The 26,939-nt window shown below is 51.6% G+C and overlaps 1 protein-coding gene across 1 annotated transcript in view; it reads right to left on the minus strand.

Annotated features, from left to right (window-relative positions):
- DPCD (deleted in primary ciliary dyskinesia homolog (mouse)) overlaps window positions 1–26,939 on the minus strand; it is a 79,603-nt gene that overhangs the window by 38,374 nt on the left and 14,290 nt on the right. The window contains exons 2-4 of the mRNA XM_075348588.1: window positions 19,846–19,926; window positions 9,983–10,107; window positions 2,264–2,397 (exon numbers count right to left, since the gene is read on the minus strand). Of these exons, the coding sequence (XP_075204703.1) occupies window positions 2,264–2,397; window positions 9,983–10,107; window positions 19,846–19,926 (340 nt within the window). The remainder of the gene's footprint in view (window positions 1–2,263; window positions 2,398–9,982; window positions 10,108–19,845; window positions 19,927–26,939) is intronic.

A 26,939-nucleotide genomic window follows, 5' to 3' on the forward strand; every position in this document is an offset into this window, starting at 1 on the left:
GTAAACTATAAAAATGATTGCTCCAGAAATGGGACCACCAGAACTTATCTGGAGGGACCTCTCCTCTGTTTGTCAGCAATGGTTAATTCAAAAGTGAGGTCCCTGCCCATAAGAGCTTACGCTCTACAGGACAGAGGACCTTGATGACAAACTCTGGTGGTCCAAACCGGTGTAGGCTCATATGGACAGTGGCCTCTATCTACTTATGGGCAATTATGGGTAGGAACGGTTTCTTTAATTACAGGTAATTAATGGTACAGAGCGGTGGGATAATGTATAACATACATACACATTATATATATATTTCGGACTCACATTATTACTATAGTACAAGCAATTCCTTCTCGGATTCATTGGAAGGAGAGCTCGTTCCTTCCTCTGTGGCCTCCTCTCCAACAGCGCCCTCTATTGTTCCAAGGACAAATGTGCAGAATGATCAAATACTATTGTGACGCATCAGATTATCCTTGGACGTGCAAGATCACAAATGTTCAGGTTCATCCATAAAATATAAAAAATTCTGTGTTGTGTAAGTATCAAAAGTTTTCTCAGGAGAGCCCTCGCTGGAGATCCCATGAGACGCTAAAAAGGTAAAATGTTTAAAACCCTGTTCACATTTGTGTTGTGGATTCCATTTATAAACACAGAATTTGGTTATGAATCCTGAGGATTGTCTAGAAATGGTAGTTCATGGCCTTGTCCTTGAGTTCCTATGTGTGGTTAGAGTATTAGGACAACTCCAGCCCATGCAAGCCTATAGATGGCAGAGAAGGATTTCTGCAGCTCAGGAGCCCAATGCCGGACACTAGGGTAAGAGGAGAGTCGTTACTAATAGCAGCTCCTATTCTGGAGTGATCATCTGAAAGGGCACCATGTGCTACCACATTATACCTGCATCTTCCCCAGGTAATAATAGCAGGACAACCCCTTTCCTATGGCCATAGTGCAATCCGTGAGCGGTGGGTGCAGCCACCATTGATGGACACTACCGCTTAGGCTGCTTTCACACATCAGTTTTTTGCCATCAGGTGCAATAACAAAAACAACATGTAAAAACGCAACCGGCGTCTGTTGCTGCCGGATGAGTTTTTTCCCCCATAGACTTCTATTAGTGCCTGATGGCCTTGCGTTCCATCCGGCTTTTGCCAAATCTGGCAAAATTTGTTCTCTGGCGGCTGGATGGATGGAATGCTGAGGGGGAACGTTTTTTTTTGTCTCCGGCAAAAAAAACGCATCGCGCCGCCGTACGGCATGTTTTATAATGGAAGCCAATGGACGCTGGATCCGTTTTTTTGAACTGAGCATGCTCAGTAACAACGGATCCATCAAAAAACTGAAGGAACTGATGGAAAAAAAACTGATGCAACTGATGCGTTTTTTCGCCGGATCGTGCCTGATGACAAACAACCGATGTGTGAAAGCAGCACATCCGGCTTTTTGCCGTTTTGCCGGATCCGGCGCTCTCCCGTACAGTTAATACAGTACAATGACAGAGCAACAAGCGCCGGTCACAGGCTGTCATGTGACCGGCGCATGTGACCCGGAAGTTACAGCGCTGTCATTGTACTGTATTATCTGTACGGGAGAGCGCCGGATCCGGCAAAAAGCCGGATGCGTGAAACCGGCCTTAGATGTTAAGGTCAATGCCGACGGCAACACCTAAATTAGAGAAGGAGTTTCCCACTGTGAGATCATCGCTGCTCTGATGTGATTACAAGGTGTTAATGAGTACTGGGGGCCTAAAACCACCCAAACCTGCCTCGTAACAGAGCTGTGTAGGCCCTGTCCCTAAGGGGCATACCAAACTGCGTAACTATAGCAGTGTCTTGTATACGCAATGTATTATATGAGTCACATGCTCAAGCTTCGTCTTGGAATTAAAAGGGGTTGAACACCACTTTACAAGCAGTATAACTGGGGAATATAATATTATTGATCCTCACCTACTGAAAGGACACCACTCCTCTGTACTGTTGGACTCTTGGCTTCACTTTCGGGGGGTGAACGGGACACATCACATCACGTGACCGCTGCAGCCTTCACATTCTGTGTGAGCTGTAGCTAGCAAATATCTTCCATCTCAATAAGAATATGAAGGCTGCAGCCAAATAGCAGCTGTTGATTGGCTGCAGCGTTCGCATGATGTCCCCCAATGGAAGGAGTCGCCAGAAGTCCATCGGGGACACAGCGTGGAGTATGGAGAAGCTGAGCTGCTTTAACATATTTAATGCTAAATAAGACAGCAGAGTAACTCGCAGCGTACTTCTTGTTGGTCGTCCGTACGACGCAGCATCGCTCCTTCCCGTCCACGGTCACGCTATACACTTCTTTTGGGTAAGGAAGATTACGGATTCTCCACCGAAAACTTGATTTTGTGTCCGTCCGCATGAAAACCGGCTGGAAGAACAGAAACATGAAATTACAGGAGATTCAGCCAACGAAGAGCAAACACAGTAGCAAGTCTGTGGGGCCTATTTTTCAAAAAAGTGGCACCAGCAGCGTAACAAAAAGCCACATATATTTGTGCAAAAAGAAGGGAATTTTGTTACTTACCGTAAATTCCTTTTCTTCTAGCTCCTATTGGGAGACCCAGACGATTGGGTGTATAGCACTGCCTCCGGAGGCCACACAAAGCAATTACACTAAAAAGTGTAAGGCCCCTCCCCTTCTGGCTATACACCCCCAGTGGGATCACTGGCTCACCAGTTTTAGTGCAAAAGCAAGAAGGAGGAAAGCCAATAACTGGTTTAAACAAATTCACTCCGAAGTAACCTCGGAGAACTGAAAACCGTTCAACATGAACAACATGTGTACCCGAAAAACAACCAAAAATCCCGAAGGATAACAGGGCGGGTGCTGGGTCTCCCAATAGGAGCTAGAAGAAAAGGAATTTACGGTAAGTAACAAAATTCCCTTCTTCTTCGGCGCTCCATTGGGAGACCCAGACGATTGGGACGTCCAAAAGCTGTCCCTGGGTGGGTAAAGAATACCTCATGTTAGAGCTGCAAGACAGCACTCCCCTATATGGAGGCAACTGCCGCCTGCAGGACTCTTCTACCTAGGCTGGCGTCCGCCGAAGCATAGGTATGCACCTGATAATGTTTGGTGAAAGTGTGCAGACTCGACCAGGTAGCTGCCTGGCACACCTGTTGAGCCGTAGCCTGGTGTCGCAATGCCCAGGACGCACCCACGGCTCTGGTAGAATGGGCCTTCAGCCCTGATGGAACCGGAAGCCCAGCAGAACGGTAGGCTTCAAGAATTGGTTCTTTGATCCATCGAGCCAGGGTGGCCTTAGAAGCCTGCGACCCTTTGCGCTTACCAGCGACAAGGACAAAGAGTGCATCCGAACGGCGCAAGGGCGCCGTGCGGGAAATGTAGATTCTGAGTGCTCTCACCAGATCCAGCAAATGTAAATCCTTCTCATACCGATGAACTGCATGAGGACAAAACGAAGGCAAAGAGATATCCTGATTAAGATGAAGAGGATACCACCTTCGGGAGAAACTCCTGAATGGGGCGCAGCACTACCTTGTCCTGGTGGAAGACCAGGAAGGGAGCCTTGGATGATAGCGCTGCCAGCTCAGACACTCTCCGAAGAGATGTGATCGCTACCAGAAAAGCCACTTTCTGTGATAGTCTAGAAAGTGAAACCTCCCTCAGAGGCTCGAAGGGCGGCTTCTGGAGGGCAACTAGTACCCTGTTCAGATCCCATGGATCTAACGGCCGCTTGTACGGGGGTACGATATGGCAAACCCCCTGTAGGAACGTGCGCACCTTAGGAAGGCGTGCCAAACGCCTCTGAAAAAAGACGGATAGCGCCGAGACCTGACCTTTAAGGGAGCCGAGCGACAAACCTTTTTCTAACCCAGATTGCAGGAAAGAAAGAAAGGTAGGCAATGCAAATGGCCAGGGAGACACTCCCTGAGCAGAGCACCAGGATAAGAATATCCTCCACGTTCTGTGGTAGATCTTAGCGGACGTGGGCTTCCTAGCCTGTCTCATGGTGGCAACGACCCCTTGGGACAATCCTGAAGACGCTAGGATCCAGGACTCAATGGCCACACAGTCAGGTTCAGGGCCGCAGAATTCCAATGGAAAAACGGCCCTTGGGACAGTAAGTCTGGTCGGTCTGGTAGTGCCCACGGTTGGCCGACCGTGAGCTGCCACAGATCCGGATACCACGCCCTCCTCGGCCAGTCTGGGGCGACGAGTATGACGCGGCTGCAATCGGATCTGATCTTGCGTAGCACTCTGGGCAAGAGTGCCAGAGGTGGAAACACATAAGGGAGCCGGAACTGCGACCAATCTTGCACTAGGGCGTCTGCCGCCAGCGCTCTTTGATCGCGAGACCGTGCCATGAAGGTTGGGACCTTGTTGTTGTGCCGGGACGCCATGAGGTCGACGTCCGGTCTTCCCCATCGGCGACAGATTTCCTGAAACACGTCTGGGTGAAGGGACCATTCCCCTGCGTCCATGCCCTGGCGACTGAGGAAGTCTGCTTCCCAGTTTTCTACGCCGGGGATGTGAACTGCGGATATGGTGGAGGCCGTGGCTTCCACCCACATCAGAATCCGCCGGACTTCCTGGAAGGCTTGCCGACTGCGTGTCCCCCCTTGGTGGTTGATGTATGCCACCGCTGTGGAGTTGTCCGACTGAATTCGGATCTGCCTTCCTTCCAGCCACTGCTGGAAGGCTAGTAGGGCAAGATACACTGCTCTGATTTCCAGAACATTGATCTGAAGGGTGGACTCCTGCTGAGTCCACGTACCCTGAGCCCTGTGGTGGAGAAAAACTGCTCCCCACCCTGACAGACTCGCGTCTGTCGTGACCACCGCCCAAGACGGTGGTAGGAATGATCTTCCCTGTGATAATGAGGTGGGAAGAAGCCACCACTGCAGAGAGTCCTTGGCCGTCTGGGAAAGGGAGACTTTCCTGTCCAGGGATGTTGACTTCCCGTCCCATTGGCGGAGAATGTCCCATTGAAGTGGGCGCAGATGAAACTGCGCAAACGGAACCGCTTCCATTGCCGCCACCATCTTCCCGAGGAAGTGCATGAGGCGTCTTAAGGAGTGCGACTGACTTTGAAGGAGAGCCTGCACCCCAGTCTGTAGTGACCTCTGCTTGTCCAGCGGAAGCTTCACTATCGCTGAGAGAGTATGAAACTCCATACCAAGATACGTTAGTGATTGGGTCGGTGACAGATTTGACTTTGAGAAGTTGATGATCCACCCGAACGTCTGGAGAGTCTCCAGTGCAACAGTCAAGCTGAGTTGGCATGCCTCTTGAGAGGGTGCCTTGACCAGTAGATCGTCCAAGTAAGGGATCACAGTGTCCCTGAGAGTGCAAGACTGCTACCACTGCCGCCATGATCTTGGTGAACACCCGTGGGGCTGTCGCTAGACCAAATGGCAGAGCTACGAACTGAAGATGGTCGTCTCCTATCACGAAGCGTAGAAAGCGTTGGTGCTCTGTAGCAATCGGCACGTGGAGATAAGCATCCTTGATGTCTATTGATGCTAGGAAATCTCCTTGAGACATTGAGGCAATGACTGAGCGGAGGGATTCCATCCGGAACCGCCTGGCGTTCACATGCTTGTTGAGCAGTTTTAGGTCCAGAACAGGACGGAATGAGCCGTCCTTTTTTGGCACCACAAAGAGATTGGAGTAAAAACCTTGACCTCGTTCCTGAAGAGGAACAGGGACCACCACTCCTTCTGCTCTTAGAGAATTCACCGCCTGCAGAAGGGCATCTGCTCGGTCGGGATGTGGGGAAGTTCTGAAGAACCGAGGCGGAGGCCGAGTACTGAACTCTATCCTGTACCCGTGAGACAAAATGTCTGTTACCCACCGGTCTTTGACCTGTGGCAGCCAAATGTCGCAAAAGCGGGAGAGCCTGCCACCGACCGAGGATGCGGAGGGAGGCGGCCGAAAGTCATGAGGCAGCCGCCTTGGAAGCGGTACCTCCGGTTGCTTTCTTGGGGCGTGAGTGAGCCCGCCAGGAATCAGAGCTCCTTTGCTCTTTCTGAGTCCCTTTGGACGAGGAGAATTGGGGCTTGCCCGAGCCTCGAAAGGACCGAAACTTTGACTGCCACTTCCTCTGTGGAGGTTTGCTTGATCTGGGCTGGGGTAAGGAGGAGTCCTTACCTTTGGACTGTTTAATGATTTCCGCCAATTGCTCACCAAACAGTCTGTCTCCAGATAATGGCAAGCTGGTTAAACATTTTTTAGAAGCAGAATCTGCTTTCCATTCCTTTAACCACAAGGCTCTGCGCAAAACTACAGAGTTGGCGGATGCCATTGAGGTACGGCTCGTAGAGTCCAGTACCGCATTGATAGCGTAGGTCGCAAACGCAGACATTTGCGTAGTTAGGGACGCCACTTGCGGCACTGCTGGACGTATGAGAGAGTCCACCTGTGCCAGACCAGCTGAAATAGCTTGGAGCGCCCACACGGCCGCGAATGCTGGAGCAAACGACGCGCCGATAGCTTCATAGACAGATTTCAACCAAAGGTCCATCTGTCTGTCATTGGCATCTTTAAGTGAAGCCCCATCCTCCACTGCAACTATGGATCTAGCTGCAAGCCTGGATATTGGAGGGTCCACTTTTGGACACTGGGTCCAGCGTTTGACCACGTCAGGGGATTGTGTTTCTGGATGGATTCTCTGAAGTCAGAGTGGTCCAGAAAAGTACTCAATTTACGCTTGGGATACAGAAAATGGAATTTCTCCTGCTGTGCAGCTGCCTCCTCTGCAGAAGGGGCTGGGGGAGAAATATCCAACAGCCTATTGATGGCCGCTATAAGGTCATTTACCATGGCGTCACCATCTGGCGTATCCAAATTGAGTGCGGCGTCAGGACAAGACTCCTGATCACCCACCTCTGAACCCTCATATAGGGACCTTTCTCGCTGAGACCCTGATCCGCGTGATGACGTGGAGGGTCTCTCCCAGCGAGCTCGCTTAGGCGGACTGGGACTGTCATCGGAGTCAGAGCCCTCAGCCTGTGATGCCTGGGACCCCCTTGAAGTACGGATTAGTTCCAACTGAGGGGGACCGGGGAACATAGACACAGCAGTGTCTATGGTCTGAGCAACTGGCCTGGACTGCAAGGTCTCCAGGATTTTTGTCATAGTCACAGACATTTTATCAGCAAAGACTGCAAATTCTGTCCCCGTCACCGGGGCAGGGTTCACAGGCGCCTCTGCCTGGGCTACCACCACAATAGGCTCTGGCTGACGAAGTGCCACTGGGACTGAACATTGCACACAATGAGAGTCGTTGGAGCCTGCTGGTAGATTAGCCCCACATGCTGTACAAGCAGTGTATACAGCCCGTGCCTTGGCACCCTTGCGTTTTGCGGATGACATGCTGTTGTCTCCTCAAAGCAATATAGGGTGTACAGCCAAGAAGCGACCTTACAGTGCAGTATATAAATATATCTAGACACAGCAGTGTCTATGGTACAGCGAAAAATATAACACTGTGGCACTAGTGGGGCCGCACGTATGTTCTGCTTACCGCCCGCTTAGCGCGGGTGTGTGGTCGCCAGAAACCCCTAGCCTGGGTCCCCCAGAGCCTGCGTCCGTTCTCCAGCCAGACTGCATGTGTATAATGGCTGCCGGCGTCCTGGGGAGCTGCAAGCCTGGGGGCGGGCCTAGGGCGTGCACAGAGAAAAAAGCGCGAAGCCTGTGTCCTACTGTGCTCAGTGAGAGGGCTGGAGCATGTAAATCGTGCTCCAGCCCTCGGCGCTGCCGATTGAACAACGTCTCTCCCCTACCCTGATTGACAGGGTGGGGGGCGTTAACGAAGCGGAGCTAGGCCGCAGAAAGCCGGGGACTAAAGTTAGAAGCGCCGCCGCCGTAAAAGCACGGTCGGCGCGTCCCCGGCGCACTACAAGTCGCAGCTGCGCCGCCGCGGCGATCCACACACATAAAGTCCCCCAGTAATCTGCGGGGACTATAAGCCCAGCGCACAGCGCTACAGTCCCCGGCGCACTAGCACACCCAGCAAGCCTGGGGTGTGAGTGGCCTGCCATACGGGGACACAGAGTACCTGAAAGTTGCAGGGCCTTGTCCCTGAACGGCACTCCCGCTCCGCATCCAGCAGGTTCTATGGGTCTGTGGATGGAGCCCGGCCTCAGGGCTTGGTGGCCGGTAAGATCCCACTTCCTCAGAGCCCTTCAGGGGGATGGGGAAGGAAAACAGCATGTGGGCTCCAGCCTCCGTACCCGCAATGGGTACCTCAACCTTACAAACCACAAGTGGGGTGAGAAGGGAGCATGCTGGGGGCCCCATATGGGCCCTCTTTTCTTCCATCCGATATAGTCAGCAGCTACTGCTGACTAAACAGTGGAGCTATGCGTGGATGTCTGACCTCCTTCGCACAAAGCAGAAAACTGGTGAGCCAGTGATCCCACTGGGGGTGTATAGCCAGAAGGGGAGGGGCCTTACACTTTTTAGTGTAATTGCTTTGTGTGGCCTCCGGAGGCAGTGCTATACACCCAATCGTCTGGGTCTCCCAATGGAGCGCCGAAGAAAAGCACGGTACTAAATCAGCCAGAACATTTACCAAAGAGCCGGAGCAATTAGCCAATAAATATCCCCCTTTGTGTTTTCTATATTCCATTGTAGACTCTGGCCGCAGGGAGTTTATTCCTAAAAATACTGTTAATGCCACAGACAACAAAAAAAAAAACCAAAAAACAACACCACGGCAAAATGCTGTGCATGAAGCCTGGCTGTACTGAAGCTGTGGCCACATTGGGAATTTCACTTTAGATGGAGAGGGCTAAAGCTATATTTACACTGAAAGGTAATCATGAACAAGTGTTATTAAAGGAAATCTGTCACCAGGTTTTTGCCCCCCCACCAGCATAATGTAGAGACAGAAACCCTGATTCCAGCAATGTGTCACTTACTGAGCTGTTTGCTGTCACTTTGATAAAATCAATGTTTTTATCAAAACTACACTAAGCAGCCCATTAAGTGACATATCACTGGAATTGGGATCTCTGCCTCTACATTTTGCTGGTCTCAGATTAGGTGCAACAACCTGGTGACAGATTCCCTTTAAGAACGTTCATTATAAAACTATCTTTCAGTGTAAAACAGGCTGCCAAATACCTGATTACTGAGCAAACCGCTCGTTCATCGGGTGAAATGATCTTTCACACAGCATAAAAGATCATTCTTCTCGAATGTGTAAACAGGACTCTCACTGCAGAGAACCACGGCAGCCTACGTGCACTGAGGGATTTATTACAGATCTCTCAGTGCGTATCCTTTACTTTAGGCTGCCTGTGTAAACAGGCTATTAAACCACCACCAATCAGTAAAGCTTTACCAAACGGTGGTGATGTTGTGTCGCCGAGCGTTCTCTTTGGTGCACCCTTATAGGGATATTCCCAGGAGAATAGGTTATTCCCTATACATAAGATAACTAACAGATTGCTCTGGCACAGCAGCGAACCTGACAATGGGGCTCTGCAGAGCATGCTCTTGAATGGAGTAGAGGTTCCCATGCTTGGCCTTTACCCCATTCATTGTCTACGGGAATGCTGAAAATAGGAGTAGAGCACTTGGCCATTTCCATAAGTTCCGCAGACAGTGAAAGGAGCGGAATTCAAGCATAGCCAAGTCAAGAAGGCGCTCTACAGAGAGTGGTTCCCCAGTTCCAGAGCCCCATTCTTGGGATCAGACAACCAGAGATCAGTAAATTATCTTGAGAATGACGGTCTTCTTTTTTTTTTTTCTCCTAGTAGTTGCTTCTGTATCGACTAATGGAGGTGAGGGTTGATAGATGGACCCACTACAATCTGCCCCTCTCAAGGAGTTAAATGGTTCTGCACATAGTCCACTGAGGAATATTCTGAAATTACAGCCCCCAGGGTAAAGTTGTATTCATATATATAAAAAAATTATATATATATATATATATATATATATATATATATATGTCCATAGCGATGTCAGATCATCTTACATTTGAGCTGTTTTCCTTCAAGAAGTCTGTCTGTAGAGCCCCAGCGACGGGGAGAGACGCTTCACCGACCTCAGTCTGCCATTCTCCATATGCCCCGAAAGACGACTTCTGTCTCCATTTTCTTACTGTAAACAGGACACAATTCAACAAAACGTAGACAATTTCTTGTCAACTGCAGGCAACAGATTCACTGTTCAATAGTCTGCTGTTCCCTGTTATCAGCCATAGACACATGTGTATACCAGGGTTTGAAGAGAAAGAAAAGAAGAAGATGCACAAATGATGACGAAATAGAAGTAACTATACACCGATTATTCACACAAGGCAGCTGAACCCACCAATGTCAGCAGGAACATTTGAACAGCATGCACATTATATTAGAGGGGCGCTGCCAAGTCCCTCCGATGTCACATCAAAGGGAACCTGTCACCAGATTTGTCCCCTATAAGCTGCGGCCACCACCAGTGGGCCCTTATATACAGTATTCTAGAATCCTGTATATAAGAGCCCAGGCTGATCTGTATAACGTAAAAATCACTAATACTCACCTAGGGTCTGGTCTGATGGGTGTCGCTGCTCTCCGGTCCGGCATATCCTCTGTGCGGTGATCACCGTCCTCCTTTGACCCTGCCCAGTATGGATGACATGTCCTACATCATCCACACAAGCCTCCATTGTGGTCCTGAGCAGGTGCACTTTCATCTGCTTTGTTGAGGGCATGGTAAAGTATTGTGGCGCGCATGCGCGGGGGGTCTTTCACCTTTCCTCATGCATGCAGTGCTTTGATCTGCACTGTGCAGAGTAGAGAGACGTGCGCCTGTGCAGGACCGCAGTGTCGGCTTGTGTGGATGATGTAGGATGCATCATTCATACGGGGCTGGGTCGAAGGAGGACGGCGCTCGCTGCAGAGAGGAGGAGCCGGACCGGAAAACAGTGACACCCATCCGACCAGACCGACCCCTAGGTCCTCTGATATGTAGCACTTTGCACTTTACATAATGGGTCTAAGCCAGGGGTGGGGAACCTTTTTTCTGTTGGGGGCCATTTGGAAATTTCTACCAACCTTTGGGGGCCGCACAAAATTATCAATGTTTAAATGACCCTGCTATATTGGGTGAAACAATTAATTAACTGGGGGCATGGGGCTGGGGGCACAGGCACCACACGTGGGGCTGGGGGCACAGGCACCACACGGAGGTTGCGCTGCACACAGAACTGGGTGATGGGCAGCACATAGGACTGGGGGAGGGCTGCACACAGGACATTGGGGGAGGGCTGCACACAGGACATTGGGGGAGGGCTGCACACAGGACATTGGGGGAGGGCTGCACACAGGACATTGGGGGAGGGCTGCACACAGGACATTGGGGGAGGGCTGCACACAGGACATTGGGGGAGGGCTGCACACAAGACATTGGGGGAGGGGTGCACACAAGACATTGGGGGAGGGGTGCACACAAGACATTGGGGGAGGGGTGCACACAAGACATTGGGGGAGGGGTGCACACAAGACATTGGGGGAGGGGTGCACACAAGACATTGGGGGAGGGGTGCACACAAGACATTGGGGGAGGGGTGCACACAGGACATTGGGGGAGGGGTGCACACAAGACATTGGGGGAGGGGTGCACACAGGACATTGGGGGGCACACTGTGCTGAGAGTTTCATGCAACTCTGGGGGAGAGGGTTTACAGAACTGGGGTTTAGGCACAAAGCATTGGGCAGGGCACATAGCAGCAGAGGGTCGGCGCTGGACTCACAGCAGCATTGCATTCACATCACCGGAGTGCAGGAGCCGGACACACTGCATCAGAAGGAGAAGGCGGGCACTGATCTCCGGATGAAAGGGGGCGTACACAGAACGCTGGAAGCTGTGAGGACCCGCCCACAAAGTAAGCACTGGCCGACAGGAGAACACATTGCAGCACAAACAGCAATGTGTGGATTTAAAGGGCCGGCGGCAGCAAGACCGCGGTGACAGCACGAGCACTGCCTCCCCCGGTAATCTGCCTGGGGGCCACATAAAAGGTCATGGCGGGCCGCATGCGGCCCGCGGGCCGGAGGTTCCCCACCCCTGGTCTAAGCTCATTTCCATGGATGGAGAGGTATGGGCTGCACTTACATGCTACTTAGGTGATTTATTTACATATCCCTGTATAGGTAGTACTTTTCACACTTTATCTAAAGGGATTTTTTGTGCCTTTTTCCTCTCCTCAATTTTTTCATTCTCATCTTATTATGTCTACAGATATTTTACATGTTATTTAATGACCCTTGTATATTTCCTTATGTGCAATACAAACTGTTTTATATGCATGAAATATGATTTGGGCTTTAATTATTAGGTTTTCTCTATTGAATGGCACTTTAAAGCCGGCGTCACACGGTACGATATATCGGGCGATATGTTGGCGAGGTCACGTCGTAAGTGACGCACATCCGGCATCGTTTGACATATCGTAGCGTGTGACAGCTATGAGCGACGGTGAACGAGCAAAAATACTCACCTTATCGTTGCTACGTCGCTGATTTTCAAAATGTCGTTTCTTCTTCTCTGCGCCGGTTGTTCATCGTACCCGGGGCAGCACACAAGGTTCCGTGTGACACCCCAGGAACGACGAACACAGCTTACCTGCATCCCGCCGGCAATGCGGAAGGAAGGAGGTGGGTGGGATGTTTACGTCCCACTCATCTCCGCTTCTATTGGCCGGCCGCTGTGTGACGCCAAATGTCCCTCCCACTTCAGGAAGTGGATGTTTGCCGCCCACAGCGAGATCGTCCGGCAGGTAAGCACGTGTGACAGGGGTTAAATGACTTTGTGCGCCACGGGCAACTAATAGCCCGTGACGCACAAACGACTGGGGCGGGTGCGATTGCTTATGCGATCGCACGATAACTCATCCCGTGTGAAGCCGGCTTTAGTCCTTTCTTTTTCAATTTCTTCCGACCCCTAGGTGAGTATTATAAAAGTGTTTTTTACATTTTACACAGCGGCCTGGGCTTTTATATACAGTATTCTAGAATACTGTATATAAGGGCTCACTGGTGGTGGCCACAGCTTATAAACGGAAAATCCTAGTGACAGGTTCCTTTTAACACTAAAATCCTATATTACATGTATGGATAGTTTGAAAGGGTTTTCTGGGACTTTAAATATTGATAAGTTCTTGTAAGGATCGGCCATCAATATCAGATTGGTGGTGGTCAGACTTTTGGCCACATTGTCATTCAGGTGACTGGAGGCGCCGTGTTCCCTTCAATCTTATTCCCTACTAAGGAGCAAGGAGTTGCAAAGCCAGGCACAGCAGTGACAAAATGTACAGAACGACGCCTGATTAATATAAAGGGCCCCTTCAAATCAGAAATCCCAGAGCCAGACCCTACCAATCTGATATGTAAGGCCATTAATATCAAAGTCCTGGAAAAAAAGCTTTTTAAACCCTCTCTGCCATAGCCAATTTTCCTTTTCGCACGTTAATAGTTTCATCCTTTTATTTTTCTATTGCCGAAGCCGTGCAAAGTCTTGTTTTTGCACGACAAGTTGTAGTTGTGAATAATATCGTTAGTTTTTTTTCCAAATCTTGACAAAGCAGAAAGAAAATTTTCAAGCACAGTCAAATGGCCAGGAAAAAACCCTGCAAATCAGACACTTTTTTTATGGCGGTACAATAAGATTCTTTAGGGTAGTCCAATTATGAAGACACCAAAAAAAAAAAAATAGACCGGAAAAAGAGAATTTTGTTTACTTACCGTAAATTCTTTTTCTTATAGTTCCGACATGGGAGACCCAGACCATGGGTGTATAGCTTCTGCCTCCGGAGGACACACAAAGTACTACACTAAAAAGTGTAGCTCCTCCCTCCGAGCATATACACCCCCTGGATGACCATATCCAGCCAGTTTAGTGCAAAAGCTGAAGGAGGACATCCACCCACAAGTAGAGATAGAGTAAAACCCGGAACAACCGGAACCTCTGTCTACAACAACAGCCGGTGAAAACACACGGAACAAGAACTGCCAACAGGCAACAGGGAGGGTGCTGGGTCTCCCATGTCGGAACTATAAGAAAAAGAATTTACGGTAAGTAAACAAAATTCTCTTTTTCTTCATCATTCCTTATGGGAGACCCAGACCATGGGACGTCTCAAAGCAGTCCATGGGTGGGAAATAAACAGAACTGAGAAGTAGGCAAAACCTAACTTCACAAATGGGCGACAGCCGCCTGAAGGATGCGTCTGCCCAAGCTCGCATCTGCCGAAGCATGAGCATGCACTTGATAGTGCTTCGAAAAGGTGTGCAGACTAGACCAAGTGGCAGCCTGACAGACTTGCTGAGCCGTAGCCTGGTGCCTGAAAGCCCAAGAGGCACCGACAGCTCTGGTCGAGTGCGCCTTAATCCCCGGCGGGGGAGGCACCTGAGTACATTGGTAGGCATCGGAGATGGCCGACCTAAGCCAACGAGCTAGGGTCGGTTTCGAAGCCGAAAGACCCTTGCGCTGACCTGTGGTCAGCACAAAAAGAGAGGTGCACCGCCTGAGAGCAGCGGTGCGTGACACATAGATCCGGAGCGCCCGCACCAAATCTAAAGTATGCAACGCTTTCTCAAAGCGATGCACAGGGGCCGGACAAAGGGAAGGCAATGAAATGTCCTGGTTAAGGTGGAAAGGAGACACCACCTTAGGGAGAAAGTCCGGAGTCGGGCGGAGGACCACCTTGTCTTGGTGAAAAACCAAAAAGGGTGACTCCGAAGAGAGCGCAGCCAAATCAGAAACTCTCCTGAGAGAAGTTATGGCCACCAGAAAGACCACTTTCTGTGAGAGGCGAAACAAAGGAACCTCCCTAAGAGGTTCAAAGGGGGGTTTCTGTAAGGCCGTGAGGACCAGATTAAGGTCCCAGGGATCCAAAGGCCGCCGGTATGGAGGAATGATGTGAGATGCGCCCTGCATGAAGGTGCGCACCTGGGCCAGTCGGGCGATACGCCGCTGGAACAACACTGACAGAGCCGAGACCTGTCCCTTGAGGGAATTGAGGGATAGTCCTAGCTGCAGACCGGACTGTAGAAAAGACAGGATGGTCGGCAAGGAAAAAGGCCAAGGAGCATGGCCGGAAGAGCGACACCAGGACAGGAAAATCCTCCAAGTCCTGTGGTAAATCTTGGCCGAGGAAGACTTCCGAGCCTGAGTCATAGTGGAGATGACTTCAGAAGGAATGCCGGAAGCCGTCAGGATCCAGGACTCAAGAGCCACGCCGTCAATCTGAGAGCCGCAGAATTCTGGCGGAAAAACGGACCTTGAGAGAGAAGGTCTGGGCGGTCCGGGAGATGCCACGGCACCTCTACGGACAGACGGAGCAGGTCTGGGTACCAAGCTCGCCTGGGCCAGTCTGGAGCAATGATTATGACCCGACGGCCCTCCATCCTGATCTTGCGCAGGACTCTGGGCAAGAGAGCTAGAGGGGGAAACACGTAAGCCAGACGGAACTGGGACCAATCCTGAACCAGCGCGTCCGCTGCCAAGGCCTGAGGATCGTGGGAGCGAGCCAAGTAAACCGGGACCTTGTTGTTGTGCCGGGATGCCATTAGGTCCACTTCCGGAGTGCCCCACTTGCGGCAGATTGACCGGAACACTGCCGGATGCAGGGCCCACTCGCCGCTGTCCACGGTTTGACGGCTGAGATAATCTGCCTCCCAGTTTTCTACGCCTGGGATGTGGACTGCGGATATGGTGGACATGGAGTCCTCCGTCCACTGAAGGATGCGTTGAACCTCCAACATTGCCAGGCGGCTGCGAGTCCCGCCCTGGTGATTGATGTAGGCAACTGCTGTCGCGTTGTCTGACTGGACTCGAATGTGCTTGCCCGCCAACAGGTGGTGAAAGGCTACGAGAGCTAGGAGCACAGCTCTGATTTCCAGCACATTGATCGAGAGGGCTGATTCGGACGGAGTCCAAGTGCCCTGTGCTCGGTGATGGAGAAATACTGCTCCCCAGCCGGATAGGCTGGCATCCGTGGTGAGAATCACCAGGACGGGATCAGGAAGGAGCATCCCTGAGACAGAGAGAGGGGCCGAAGCCACCACTGAAGAGAGCTTCTGGTCTGTGGCGACAGAGCCACCAACCTGTGCAAGGAAGAAGTCCGCTTGTCCCAACAGCGGAGAATGTCCAGCTGCAGGGGACGCAGATGAAACTGGGCAAAGGGAACCGCTTCCATTGACGCCACCATCTGACCCAGCACCTGCATGAGGTGCCTGATGGAATGACGGCGGGGCCTTAACAGAGAGCGCACCGCCAGATGGAGGGACTGCTGTTTGACTAAGGGCAGCTTCACAAGTGCCAGCAGAGTCTCGAATTGCATCCCTAGGTACGTAAGTTTCTGTGTCGGGGTCAGAGTGGACTTGGGCAGATTGACAAGCCACCCGAATTGAACAAGCGTGGTGAGAGTGAGCGAGACACTCCGCTGACAGTCTGCACTGGATGAAGCCTTGACTAGAAGGTCGTCCAGGTAAGGAATCACAGCCAACCCCTGGAGGTGCAGAACCGCAACCACTGCTGCCATGACCTTGGTGAATACTCGAGGGGCCGTGGCTAACCCGAAGGGAAGAGCCACGAATTGGAAATGTTCCTCTCCGATTGCAAAACGTAGCCAACGCTGGTGTGAAACCGCAATTGGCACATGCAAATAGGCATCTCTGATGTCGATGGATGCTAGAAAATCTCCTTGGGTCATTGAGGCAATGACTGATCGCAGAGATTCCATGCGAAAGTGCCGCACCTGAACATGCTTGTTGAGAAGCTTGAGATCCAGGATGGGCCGGAAGGAACCGTCCTTTTTGGGGACTAAGAAGAGGTTTGAGTAGAAACCTCTGAACCGTTCCCGGGCGGGAACCGGTACAATTACTCCGTTGGCCTGCAAGGATGCCACGGCCTGGGAGAAGGCGGCGGCCTTGGAGCAGGGGGGAGTGGACAGAAAAAATCTGTTTGGCGGGCTGGAAGAGAATTCTATCTTGTAGCAGTGGGAGATGACATCCCGCACCCACTGATCGGAGACGTGTTGAAACCACACGTCGCCAAAGTGGGAGAGCTTGCCACCGACTAAGGACGTTGCTGGCGCGGCCAGATAGTCAAGAGGAGGCTGCCTTAGTGGCAGCGGCTCCTCCGTTCTTCTGGGGACGCGGCTTCGTGCGCCAGCTGGTTTTTCGATCCTTGGCTGAGTTAGTGGACGAGGCGGAGGGCTTAGAGGATGACCAGTTAGAGGAACGAAACCTCGACTGGTTCCTGCCCTGGACAGGTTTCCTGGTTTTAGTTTGTGGCAAGGAAGTACTCTTCCCGCCAGTAGCTTCCTTAATAATTTCATCCAGTTGTTCACCGAACAGCCGGGACCCAGCAAAAGGGAGCCCAGCAAGGTACTTCTTGGAAGAAGCGTCTGCTTTCCACTCTCGAAGCCACAAGATCCTGCGGATCGCGAGGGAGTTAGCGGAAGCCACCGCCGTGCGGTGAGAAGCCTCCAGAATGGCAGACATGGCATAGGATGAAAAGGCCGAAGCCTGGGAAGTTAAGGCAACCATTTCAGGAAGAGAGTCCCTGGTGAGGGAATGCATCTCCGCCAGAGAAGCAGAGACGGCCTTAAGAGCCCACACTGCTGCAAAAGACGGGGGGGAACGAGGCCCCTACCGCTTCATATACAGATTTGGCCAGCAGGTCAACCTGGCGGTCAGTGGAATCCTTAAGTGAGGTGCCATCCGCCACAGATACAACTGTCCGGGCTGAGATTCTAGACACCGGAGGATCCACCTTAGGTGAATGAGCCCACTCCTTGACCACCTCTGGTGGAAAGGGAAAACGGTCATCAGAACTATGCTTTGGAAAGCGTTTGTCAGGACAGGCCCTGGGTTTGGTCACAGTGGCCTGAAAACTGGAGTGGTTAAAAAAAAAAAAAAAAAAAAAAAAAAAAAAAAACACACTCCTTGCTCTCTTAGGTGAGGTAAACTGGTGTTTTTCTACCAGAGAGGCTTGTTCCTCTGACACTGGTGGATTGAGGTTCAGTACGGAATTAATGGACGCAATTAAATCACTAACATCCGCATCACCTTCGGTTAGATCAATGGGGTACATAGAGGTAGCGTCCGAGCCCACAGTAAAGGCATCCTCCTCGCCCTGCGATTCAGCTCGTGAATCAGAGCCGTGGTACGAGGAAGGAGAAGAGTCCCTGCATCTCCGTTTAGGAGGACGGGGTCTGGGAACAGAGGAAAAATCCTCGGTGAGCTCTGCAGAGCGAGCCGGAGCAGCAGAGGCGCCCTGAGAAGGGGGCTGATGCATGGTCAGCAGAGTCCGGGATAGCTGTCCCATGGAGTCGGCAAAGGACTGGGAGATAGCATTAGAAAACGATGCTACCCAAGTCGGGGGTTCAGCCACCGGGGCCGGAGCAGCCGGAGGGACCACTGGGGAGACTCTAGGCTGAGGCACCACCATGTTAGAGCAGGCATCACAATGTGGATATGTGCTCGGTTCAGGCCGTATGAGCTTACATGCAGTGCATATAGCATATAGCTTAGCAGACTTTCTCCTAGTGACAGACATGCTGCTGAGGTGGAGGCTCTGCAGTAAGAAACACTCCTTCAGAATTACCCCCAGAGAGTGTATAAGAAAGTCCACAACCAGAGGTTGTGGCTTACCAGACCGTTTTGTGTGCCCTCCGGTTCCACAGCTTGGACCCCCAGACAGTTTGCAGAGCTGCTGCAGCCAGCGCCGATCAGCATGTGAACGCTGAGAAAATGTCGCCGGAGTGAGGAGGGGGGGTGGGGCTAGGTCCAAGAGCGGGAACCGGAGGGCCAAGGAGAGATACAGGGAAGGGAAACATCTCCTCAGGGAGGAGTGTCCTCCCCTATGCTGAACGGCCGGTGGGCGGCGCCGCACTGTTCCCCTGCATGACTGACATGCAGGGGCAGTGAAACCGAAAGTAGGCCGCAGCCGAAGCCGGGGCCTAAATTTTTACATGCGGCCGACAAGCAGGCACCCTCGGCGCGGTTCTCAGGAAAAAAAACAGAGAACCGGCCGAAAATCACATACAAGTTAAAAAACACACTCTCCCCACAATAAATGTACAAGGGACCCCTGAATAACGTCTCAATACTTAGCTTATGAGACGCAGGGCCAGGTCCCTGAGGGGTGAGCGCTCCGTCCAGGCAGGGACCTAAAAGGGCTGCGGATGGAGACCGGTCTCCTGCAAAGCAGTGAGAACCGTGATGGCTCCCACTTCAAGCCAGAGCCCGATGGGATGGTGAAGGAGCGCGGCATGTAAGGCTCCAGCCTTGTGAAATCAACCTTAACAGCACCGCCGACACAGTGGGGTGAGAAGGGACATGCCGGGAGTCTAGCTTGGACCCGCTTTTCTTCCAATTCTTTAAAATGAAAAATCAAAAATCAGATGAGAATGCATGTGTGTGTGACCTCCTGAAACACAAAGCATTAAACTGGCTGGATATGGTCATCCAGGGGGTGTATATGCTCGGAGGGAGGAGCTACACTTTTTAGTGTAGTACTTTGTGTGTCCTCCGGAGGCAGAAGCTATACACCCATGGTCTGGGTCTCCCATAAGGAACGATGAAGAAAAAGAATTTTGTGTATTATGGGTGATACATCACGGTTACTTACCGGTAGCTGGTTTTTCCAGAACCAATGACAGCACCACGTGGGAATATAAGGGTGCTGTCATGGGTGAGGGGAAAACACCACGGTTACTTACCGGTAGCCGGTTTTTCCAGAACCCATGACAGCACCCTTATATTCCCACGTGGTGCTGTCATAGGTGAGGGGAAAAAATATGTAATCCCTAGGTTGGTGATATGGTATCTTCTTGCAGCCTCTTACCCAGTAGTTCATGGCTCTTATGGTCGTATTCTTCTGCCATCTCCTTCCCATCAGAAAACAGATAGTGCACTTTCCTTCTGCCTATAAGAAAATAGTGATAAAAAAAAAAAAAAAAACATCAGTTTTTGGTGCAATTAGAAAGATTTTTTGCTCTGCTAAATGAAGGGAATTTTGTTTACTTACCGTAAATTCCTTTTCTTCTAGCTCCAATTGGGAGACCCAGACAATTGGGTGTATAGCTATTGCCTCTGGAGGCCACACAAAGTATTACACTTAAAAGTGTAAGGCCCCTCCCCTTCTGGCTATACACCCCCAGTGGGATCACTGGCTCACCAGTTTTAGTGCCAAAGCAAGAAGGAGGAAAGCCAATAACTGGTTTAAAGACCAACTCAATCCGAGGAAACATCGGAGAACTGAACCATACCACATGAACAACATGTGTACCCGAAAAAACAGAAAAACCCCGAGAAAACAGGGCGGGTGCTGGGTCTCCCAATTGGAGCTAGAAGAAAAGGAATTTACGGTAAGTAAACAAAATTCCCTTCTTCTTTGTCGCTCCATTGGGAGACCCAGACAATTGGGATGTCCAAAAGCAATCCCTGGGTGGGTAAAAGAATACCTCATGATAGGGCCGTCAAACGGCCCTCTCCTACAGGTGGCCAACCGCCGCCTGAATGACTTATCTACCTAGGCTGGCGTCTGCCGAAGCGTAGGTATGCATCTGATAATGCTTGGTAAAAGTAAGTAGACTCGACCAGGTGGGTGCCTGACACACCTGCTGAGCCGTAGCCTGGTGCCGTAATGCCCAGGATGCACCCACGGCTCTGGTAGAATGGGCCTTCGGCCTTGAGAGAACCAGAAGCCCAGTAGAACTGTAGGTTTCAAGAATTGGTTCCTCGAGCCCCCGAGCAAGGGTGGATCTGGAAGCTTGCGACTGTTTACGCCGACCAGCGACAAGGACAAAGAGTGCATCCGGGTGGCGCAGGAGCGCCATGCGGGAAGTAGAACCTGAGTGCTCTCACCAGAACCAACAGATGCAAATCTTTCTGAAATTGATGGACTGGACGAGGACACAAAGAAGGTGAGGTGATATCCTGATTGATATGAAAATGGGATACCACCTTAGGGAGAAATTCCGGAACCGGACGCAGAACTACCCTGTCCTGGTGAAGGACCAGGAAGGGAGTTTGTATGAGAGCGTTGCTAGCTCGGAAACTCTCCTAAGAGACGAGACCGTTACTAGAAGGCCACTTCCCGTGAAAAACGGGAAGGGAGACATCCTTCAAAGGCTCGAAAGGCGGCATCTGGAGAGCAATTAGAACCTTGTTCAGATCTCAGGGCTCTAACGGCCGCTTGTACGGAGTGCTGAGAAGACAAACTCCCCGTAGGAACGTGCGTACCTGAGGAAGTCGTCGTTTCTGAAAAAATACAGATAGCGCTGAGACTTGTCCCTAAAGGGAACTGAGCGACAACCCATTTTCCTACCTAGATTGCAGGAAGGAAGGAAACATAGACGATGCAACCGGCCAGGGAGAAACACCCTGCGCCGAGCACCGAGATAAGAACATCTTCCACGTCCTGTGGTCAATCTTGGCGGACGTTGGTATGCTAGCCTGTCTCATGGTGGCAACCACGTCCTGAGGTAATCCTGACGACACTAGGTTCCAGGACTCAATGCCACACCATCCGGTTGAGGGCCGTAGAATTCAAATGGAAGAATGGCCCTTGAGACAGGCAGTCTGATTGGTCTGGTAGTGCCCCCGGTTAGCCTACCGTGAGGCACCACAGAACCGAGTACCACAACATCCTCGGCCAATTTGTAGCGACGAGGATGGCGCGGCCGCAGTCGGTCTTGATCTAGCGCAGTACTCTGGGCAACAATGCCAGAGGTGGCACCTAAGGTAGCTGGAACTGCGACCAATGCTGAACTAAGGCGTTTGCCGCCAGAGCTCGATGATTGTGAAACCGTGCCATGAAGCTGGCACATTGTTGTTGTGCCGTGACGCCATTAGATCGACGTCCGGCCTCTGTCAGCGGCGCCAGATCTCCTGAAACCCGTCCGGGTGAGGAGATCATACTCTTTCGGCCACACCTCAGCGACTTAGGAAGTCAGCTTCCTAGTTTCCACACTTGGGATGTGAATTGTGGATATGGTGGATGCCGTGTCTTCCACCCACATCAGAACCTGCCGGACTTCCTGGAAGGCTTGCCGGTTGCGCGTTCTTCCTTGGTGGTTGATGTATGCCACCGCTGTGGAGCTGTCCGACTGAAGTCGGATATGCTTGCTTTCCAGCCGCTGTTGGAAGGATTGTAGGGCAAGATACACTGCTCTGTGTTCAAGAACATTGATCTGAAGAGTGGACTCTTGCTGAGTCCACGTACCCTGAGCGCTGTAGTGGAGAAAAACTGCTCCCCACCCTGATAGACTCGCGTCTGTCGTAACTATCGCCCAGGACGGGGATAGGAAGGACCTTCTTTTTGACCAAGAGGTGAGAAGAAGCCACCACCGTAGAGATTCCTTGGCCGCCTGAGAAAGAACGACGACTCTGTTGAGGGACGTCGACTCCTCGTCCCATTGGCGGAGAATGTCCCATTGTAGTGGACGCAGTAAAACTGCGCGAAAGGAACTGCCTCCATTGCTACCATCTTACGTAGGAAGTGCATGAGGCGTCTCAATGTGTGCGACTGGTTCTTAAAGAAGAGCTTGCAGCCCGTAGTGAATGCTGTTTGTCTAGCGGCAGCTTCACTATCGCTGAGAGAGTAAGAAACTCTATGCATAGATATGTTATCGATAGGGTCGGGGTCGGATCTGACTTTAAAAAGTTGATGATCCACCCAAAACTCTAGAGAGTCTCCAGCGCAACGTTCGGGCAGTGTTGGCATGTTTCCTAAGAGAGTGCCTTGACAAGTAGATCGTCTAAATACGGGACCACAGAGTGACCCTGAGAGTGCAGGACTGTGACTACTGCTGCCCTGACCTTGGCGAAGACCAGTTGGACTGTCGCTAGCCGGAAGGTAGAGCTACGAACAGAGGGTGTTCGTCTCCTATAACGAAGCGTAGAAACGCTAGTGCTCTGGATCAATCGGCACGTGTGGATAAGCATCCTTGATGCCTAATGATGCTAGGAAATATCCTTGGGACCTTGAGGCGATGACATGGCGGAGGGATTCCATCCTGAACCGCCTGGTGTCCACGAGCTTGCTGAGCATTTTTAGATCCAGAACGGGACGGAACGGCCCGTTGTTATAGGTACCGCAAAGAATTTGGGGTAAAAACCGTGACCTTGTTCCTGAAGAGGAACGGGGGTCATCACTCTTTCTGCCTATAGAGTGCACCCTGTTTGCAGAAGAGCAGCGGCCCGGCCGGGAGGTGGAGAAATTCTGAAGAATCGAGTTGGAGGACGAGAAGTGAGCTCTATCCTGTACCCGTGAGACAGAATGTCTCACACTCAATGGTCATTGACCTATGGCAGCTAAATATCGCCAAGGCGGGAGAGCCTGCTACCGACCGAGGCCGCAAGTCATGAGGAAGCCGCCTTGGAAGCGGGTTTTCAGACTGTCGCTTTTTTGGGCGAGACTGAGCCCGCTAAGAATCTTAGCTCCTCTGATCCTTTTGAGTCCACATTGGACGAGGAAAAATGGGACCTGCCCGAGCCTCGAAAAGGCCGAAAACCCCGACTGCCTCTTGCTCTGTTGGGGTTTGTTGTGTCCGGGCTGAGGAAAGGATGAATCCTTACCCCTGGACTGTTTGATGGTTACATCCAACGCTCACCAAACAGTCGGTCAGCAGAAAAAGGCAACTGGTTAGGCAACCTTTTTTGGAAGCAGAATCTGCCTTCCATTCACTTAACGAGCAGACCAGGCTCTGCTTAAAAACACGGAGTAGCGGAGGCTACCGCCGCACGGTTCGCAGAGTCCAGGACAACCTGAATCGCGTAAGAAACAAATGCAGACATTTGAGAGGTTAAGGATGCCACCTGCGGCACAGATGTACGTGTAACCGTGTCAATCTGTGTAAGACAAGCTGAAATAGCTTGGAGTGCCCCAAGGGAGAGAATGCCGGAGCCAACGGTGCGCCGACAGCCTCATAGATGGCTTTCGACCAGAGATCCATCTGTCTGTCAGTGGCATCTTTGAGTTTGCAGTTCCATCTCCCACTGCAACTATGGATCTAGCTACAAGCCTGGAGATTGGAGGATGCCGCTCGGGACATTGGGTCCAGTCCTTGACCAAGTCAGGGGACAGGGATAACGTGTATCCTAAGCCGTTTGGAGAAGCGCATATCTGGATAAGCGTGGTGTTCCTGGACTGCCTCTCTGAAGGCAGAGTGGTCCAGAAAAATACGTGAAGCTGACTCCTCCACTGGAGGAGCTGTGAGAAATAACCCACATTCTATAGATGGACGCTATAAGATTATTTACTATGGCGTCACAATCAGGTGTATCCAGATTGAGAGCGGTCTCAGGATCAGAATCCTGAGCCGCTACTTCCGCCTCATTACACAGCGAGTCCTTCTGTTAGGACCCTGATGAAACCGAGGCCGCTCATAGCGAGCCCACTTAGGCTGTCTGGGACTGACGTCCGTGCAGAGCCGTGACTCTGGGATGCGTGTGACATTCCCGGAGCTGTTAGTTATTCACACTGAGGGGGGCCATGGATCAATGATTCAACAGTGCCCATATTGTGAGAGACATGTCCGGACTGCTAGGCTTCTAGTATCATAGCCATAGTCTCAGAAAAACTGTCAGTAAATACTGCAGACACCGTCCTCATCCCCTGGCCATTAGTGCATACAATGTGAGTCTATGTACCTGCCGGCCGTATAGCCGTACATGCTGTACCAGCTGTATAGAAAAACATGTGGTTCTGCACCTTTGTTTTACACAGAGAATATGCTGATAACTCCTCCGCATAATCCAGGAGGGTATATACAACGTGCGACCAAACAGTGCAATGTATATAGTACAAGCATATCTATAAGTGCACTTCTGCACTAGTGGGGTTAGCACCACAGGTGCTGCTTAACGCCTGTTACAGCGATTGTGTGACTATCAGAATGCCAGGGTCTTCCACACTTGTCTCTGTATCGTACAGAAACTGACACTAATGGCTGCCGGTGTCCTTGTAGAGAAGGAAGCCGTGGGCGTGCCTGAGAAAGTGCGGGAATCCGGATTCACAGTGCACACAGTGAGAGGGGTGGAGTATGCAAAACATACTCCAGCTCTCAGCTCTGCTCTATGCAGCGTCACGCCCCTACCCTGACTGTCAGGGCTGTGGGCGGTAACGAAGGGAGACTAGGCCCAGAAGCCGGGGACTCGAGTTAACAGCGCGGCCGCCGTAAAAGCGCGGGCCGCGCTGAAGTCCCCGGCGCACCACAAGTGCCAGCCGCGCCGCAGTTCCAGCGGCCGGCGCGACCGATTCATAGAAGTGGCCAGCGTCCCGCCCCTCTCCTGACTGGCAGGTCTGGGGGCGGGAACGAACGGAAGCAGGCCGCAAAAGCCGGGGACTCTAGTTATCAGCGCGGCCGCCGTAAAAGCGCGGGCCGCGCTGAAGTCCCCGGCGCACCACAAGTGCCAGCCGCGCCGCTGCCAGCGGCCGGCGCGACCGATTCCTGGAAGTGGCCAGCGTCCCGCCCCTCTCCTGACTGGCAGGTCTGGGGGCGGGAACGAACGGAAGCAGGCCGCAAAAGCCGGGGACTCTAGTTATCAGCGCGGCCGCCGTAAAAGCGCAGGCCGCGCTGAAGTCCCCGGCGCACTACAAGTGCCAGCCGCGCCGCAGTCCCAGCGGCCGGCGCGACCAATTCCCATAAGTGAGCCTGCTTCAGCAAAGCTGAATGAGGCCATGGCACAGGCGCCGCAGCGCTGATGTCCCCCGGCGCACTACAACACCCAGCATGCTGCGGTGTGAGCGCCAAATGCACGGGGACACAGAGTACCTTGAGGAAGCAGGGCCATGTCCCTGATGTACTCCGCTCCATCCAGCATCTTCTCCAGGGGCTGTAGATGGAGCACGGTCTCAGTGCCTGGAGACCGGTAAATCCCACTTCACCCAGAGCCCTGTAAAAAGGGATGGGGAAGGAATCAGCATGTGGGCTCCTGCCGCCGTACCCGCAATGGGTACCTCAACCTTACAAACACCTCCGACATACAGTGGGGTGAGAAGGGAGCATGCTGGGGACACTATATGTGTCCTCTTTTCTTCCATCCGACATAGTCAGCAGCTGCTGCTGACTAAAAAGTGGAGCTATGCGTGGATGTGTTGCCTCCTTCGCACAAAGCACAAAACTGGTGAGCCAGTGATCCCACTGGGGGTGTATAGCCAGAAGGGGAGGGGCCTTACACTTTTAAGTGTAATACTTTGTGTGGCCTCCAGAGGCAATAGCTATACACCCAATTGTCTGGGTCTCCCAATGGAGCGACAAAGAAAAGACTATATGGATTTACCAAATTATCACCGTCCTGTTCTGCCTATCGGGGTATTTCCTAATATCCTCTCGTGTTCCCTATGTAATGACACTGCGGTCCAGAATTTCACGCAGAAACTTGTTTCTACTTTTCACTGTATTCACTGATAAAAGACCGGTCCATGATTGTTTTTTTATTTTCACTGCATACGTTCGTATATCATGTACTATGTGCAGACAATGTGCACGCTTTGGGCTTTTTTTTCCCCACTTGCGAGAGACTCGCGCGTATACCCAGGACTGCCTGCCTTTTTCCCAATGGAAGCGTCTCAGCTGCATAGAAATACATGCAGCTGACCCACTCCTGTCGGGAAAGAGGCAGGCAGTCCCGTGTAATGCAATGCGAGCTACGCTCGAGTCTCTCGCAAGTGGGAAAAAAAGCCCTTTACCTCAGGAAAAAGTATGAATTAAAGGAACAGGAGTTGCTGCCATTATGTTGTACGTAATAACCATGATGATGCTGGTTACATATGGCCTGCATACAAAGACTGGGTGACATGGGATGTACATGCTACTGGCAGGTTATTTCTGGGACTACTTGCAAAACTCCCCACACCTTAAAGGGAATCTGACATGTCCGCAAACGTTATTAGCCTGCAGATATGGAGATAATCTGCAGGTTAATAATGAT

This window comes from Anomaloglossus baeobatrachus, chromosome 5 (genome assembly GCF_048569485.1).
Source record: "Anomaloglossus baeobatrachus isolate aAnoBae1 chromosome 5, aAnoBae1.hap1, whole genome shotgun sequence".
Classification (NCBI taxonomy): domain Eukaryota; kingdom Metazoa; phylum Chordata; class Amphibia; order Anura; family Aromobatidae; genus Anomaloglossus; species Anomaloglossus baeobatrachus.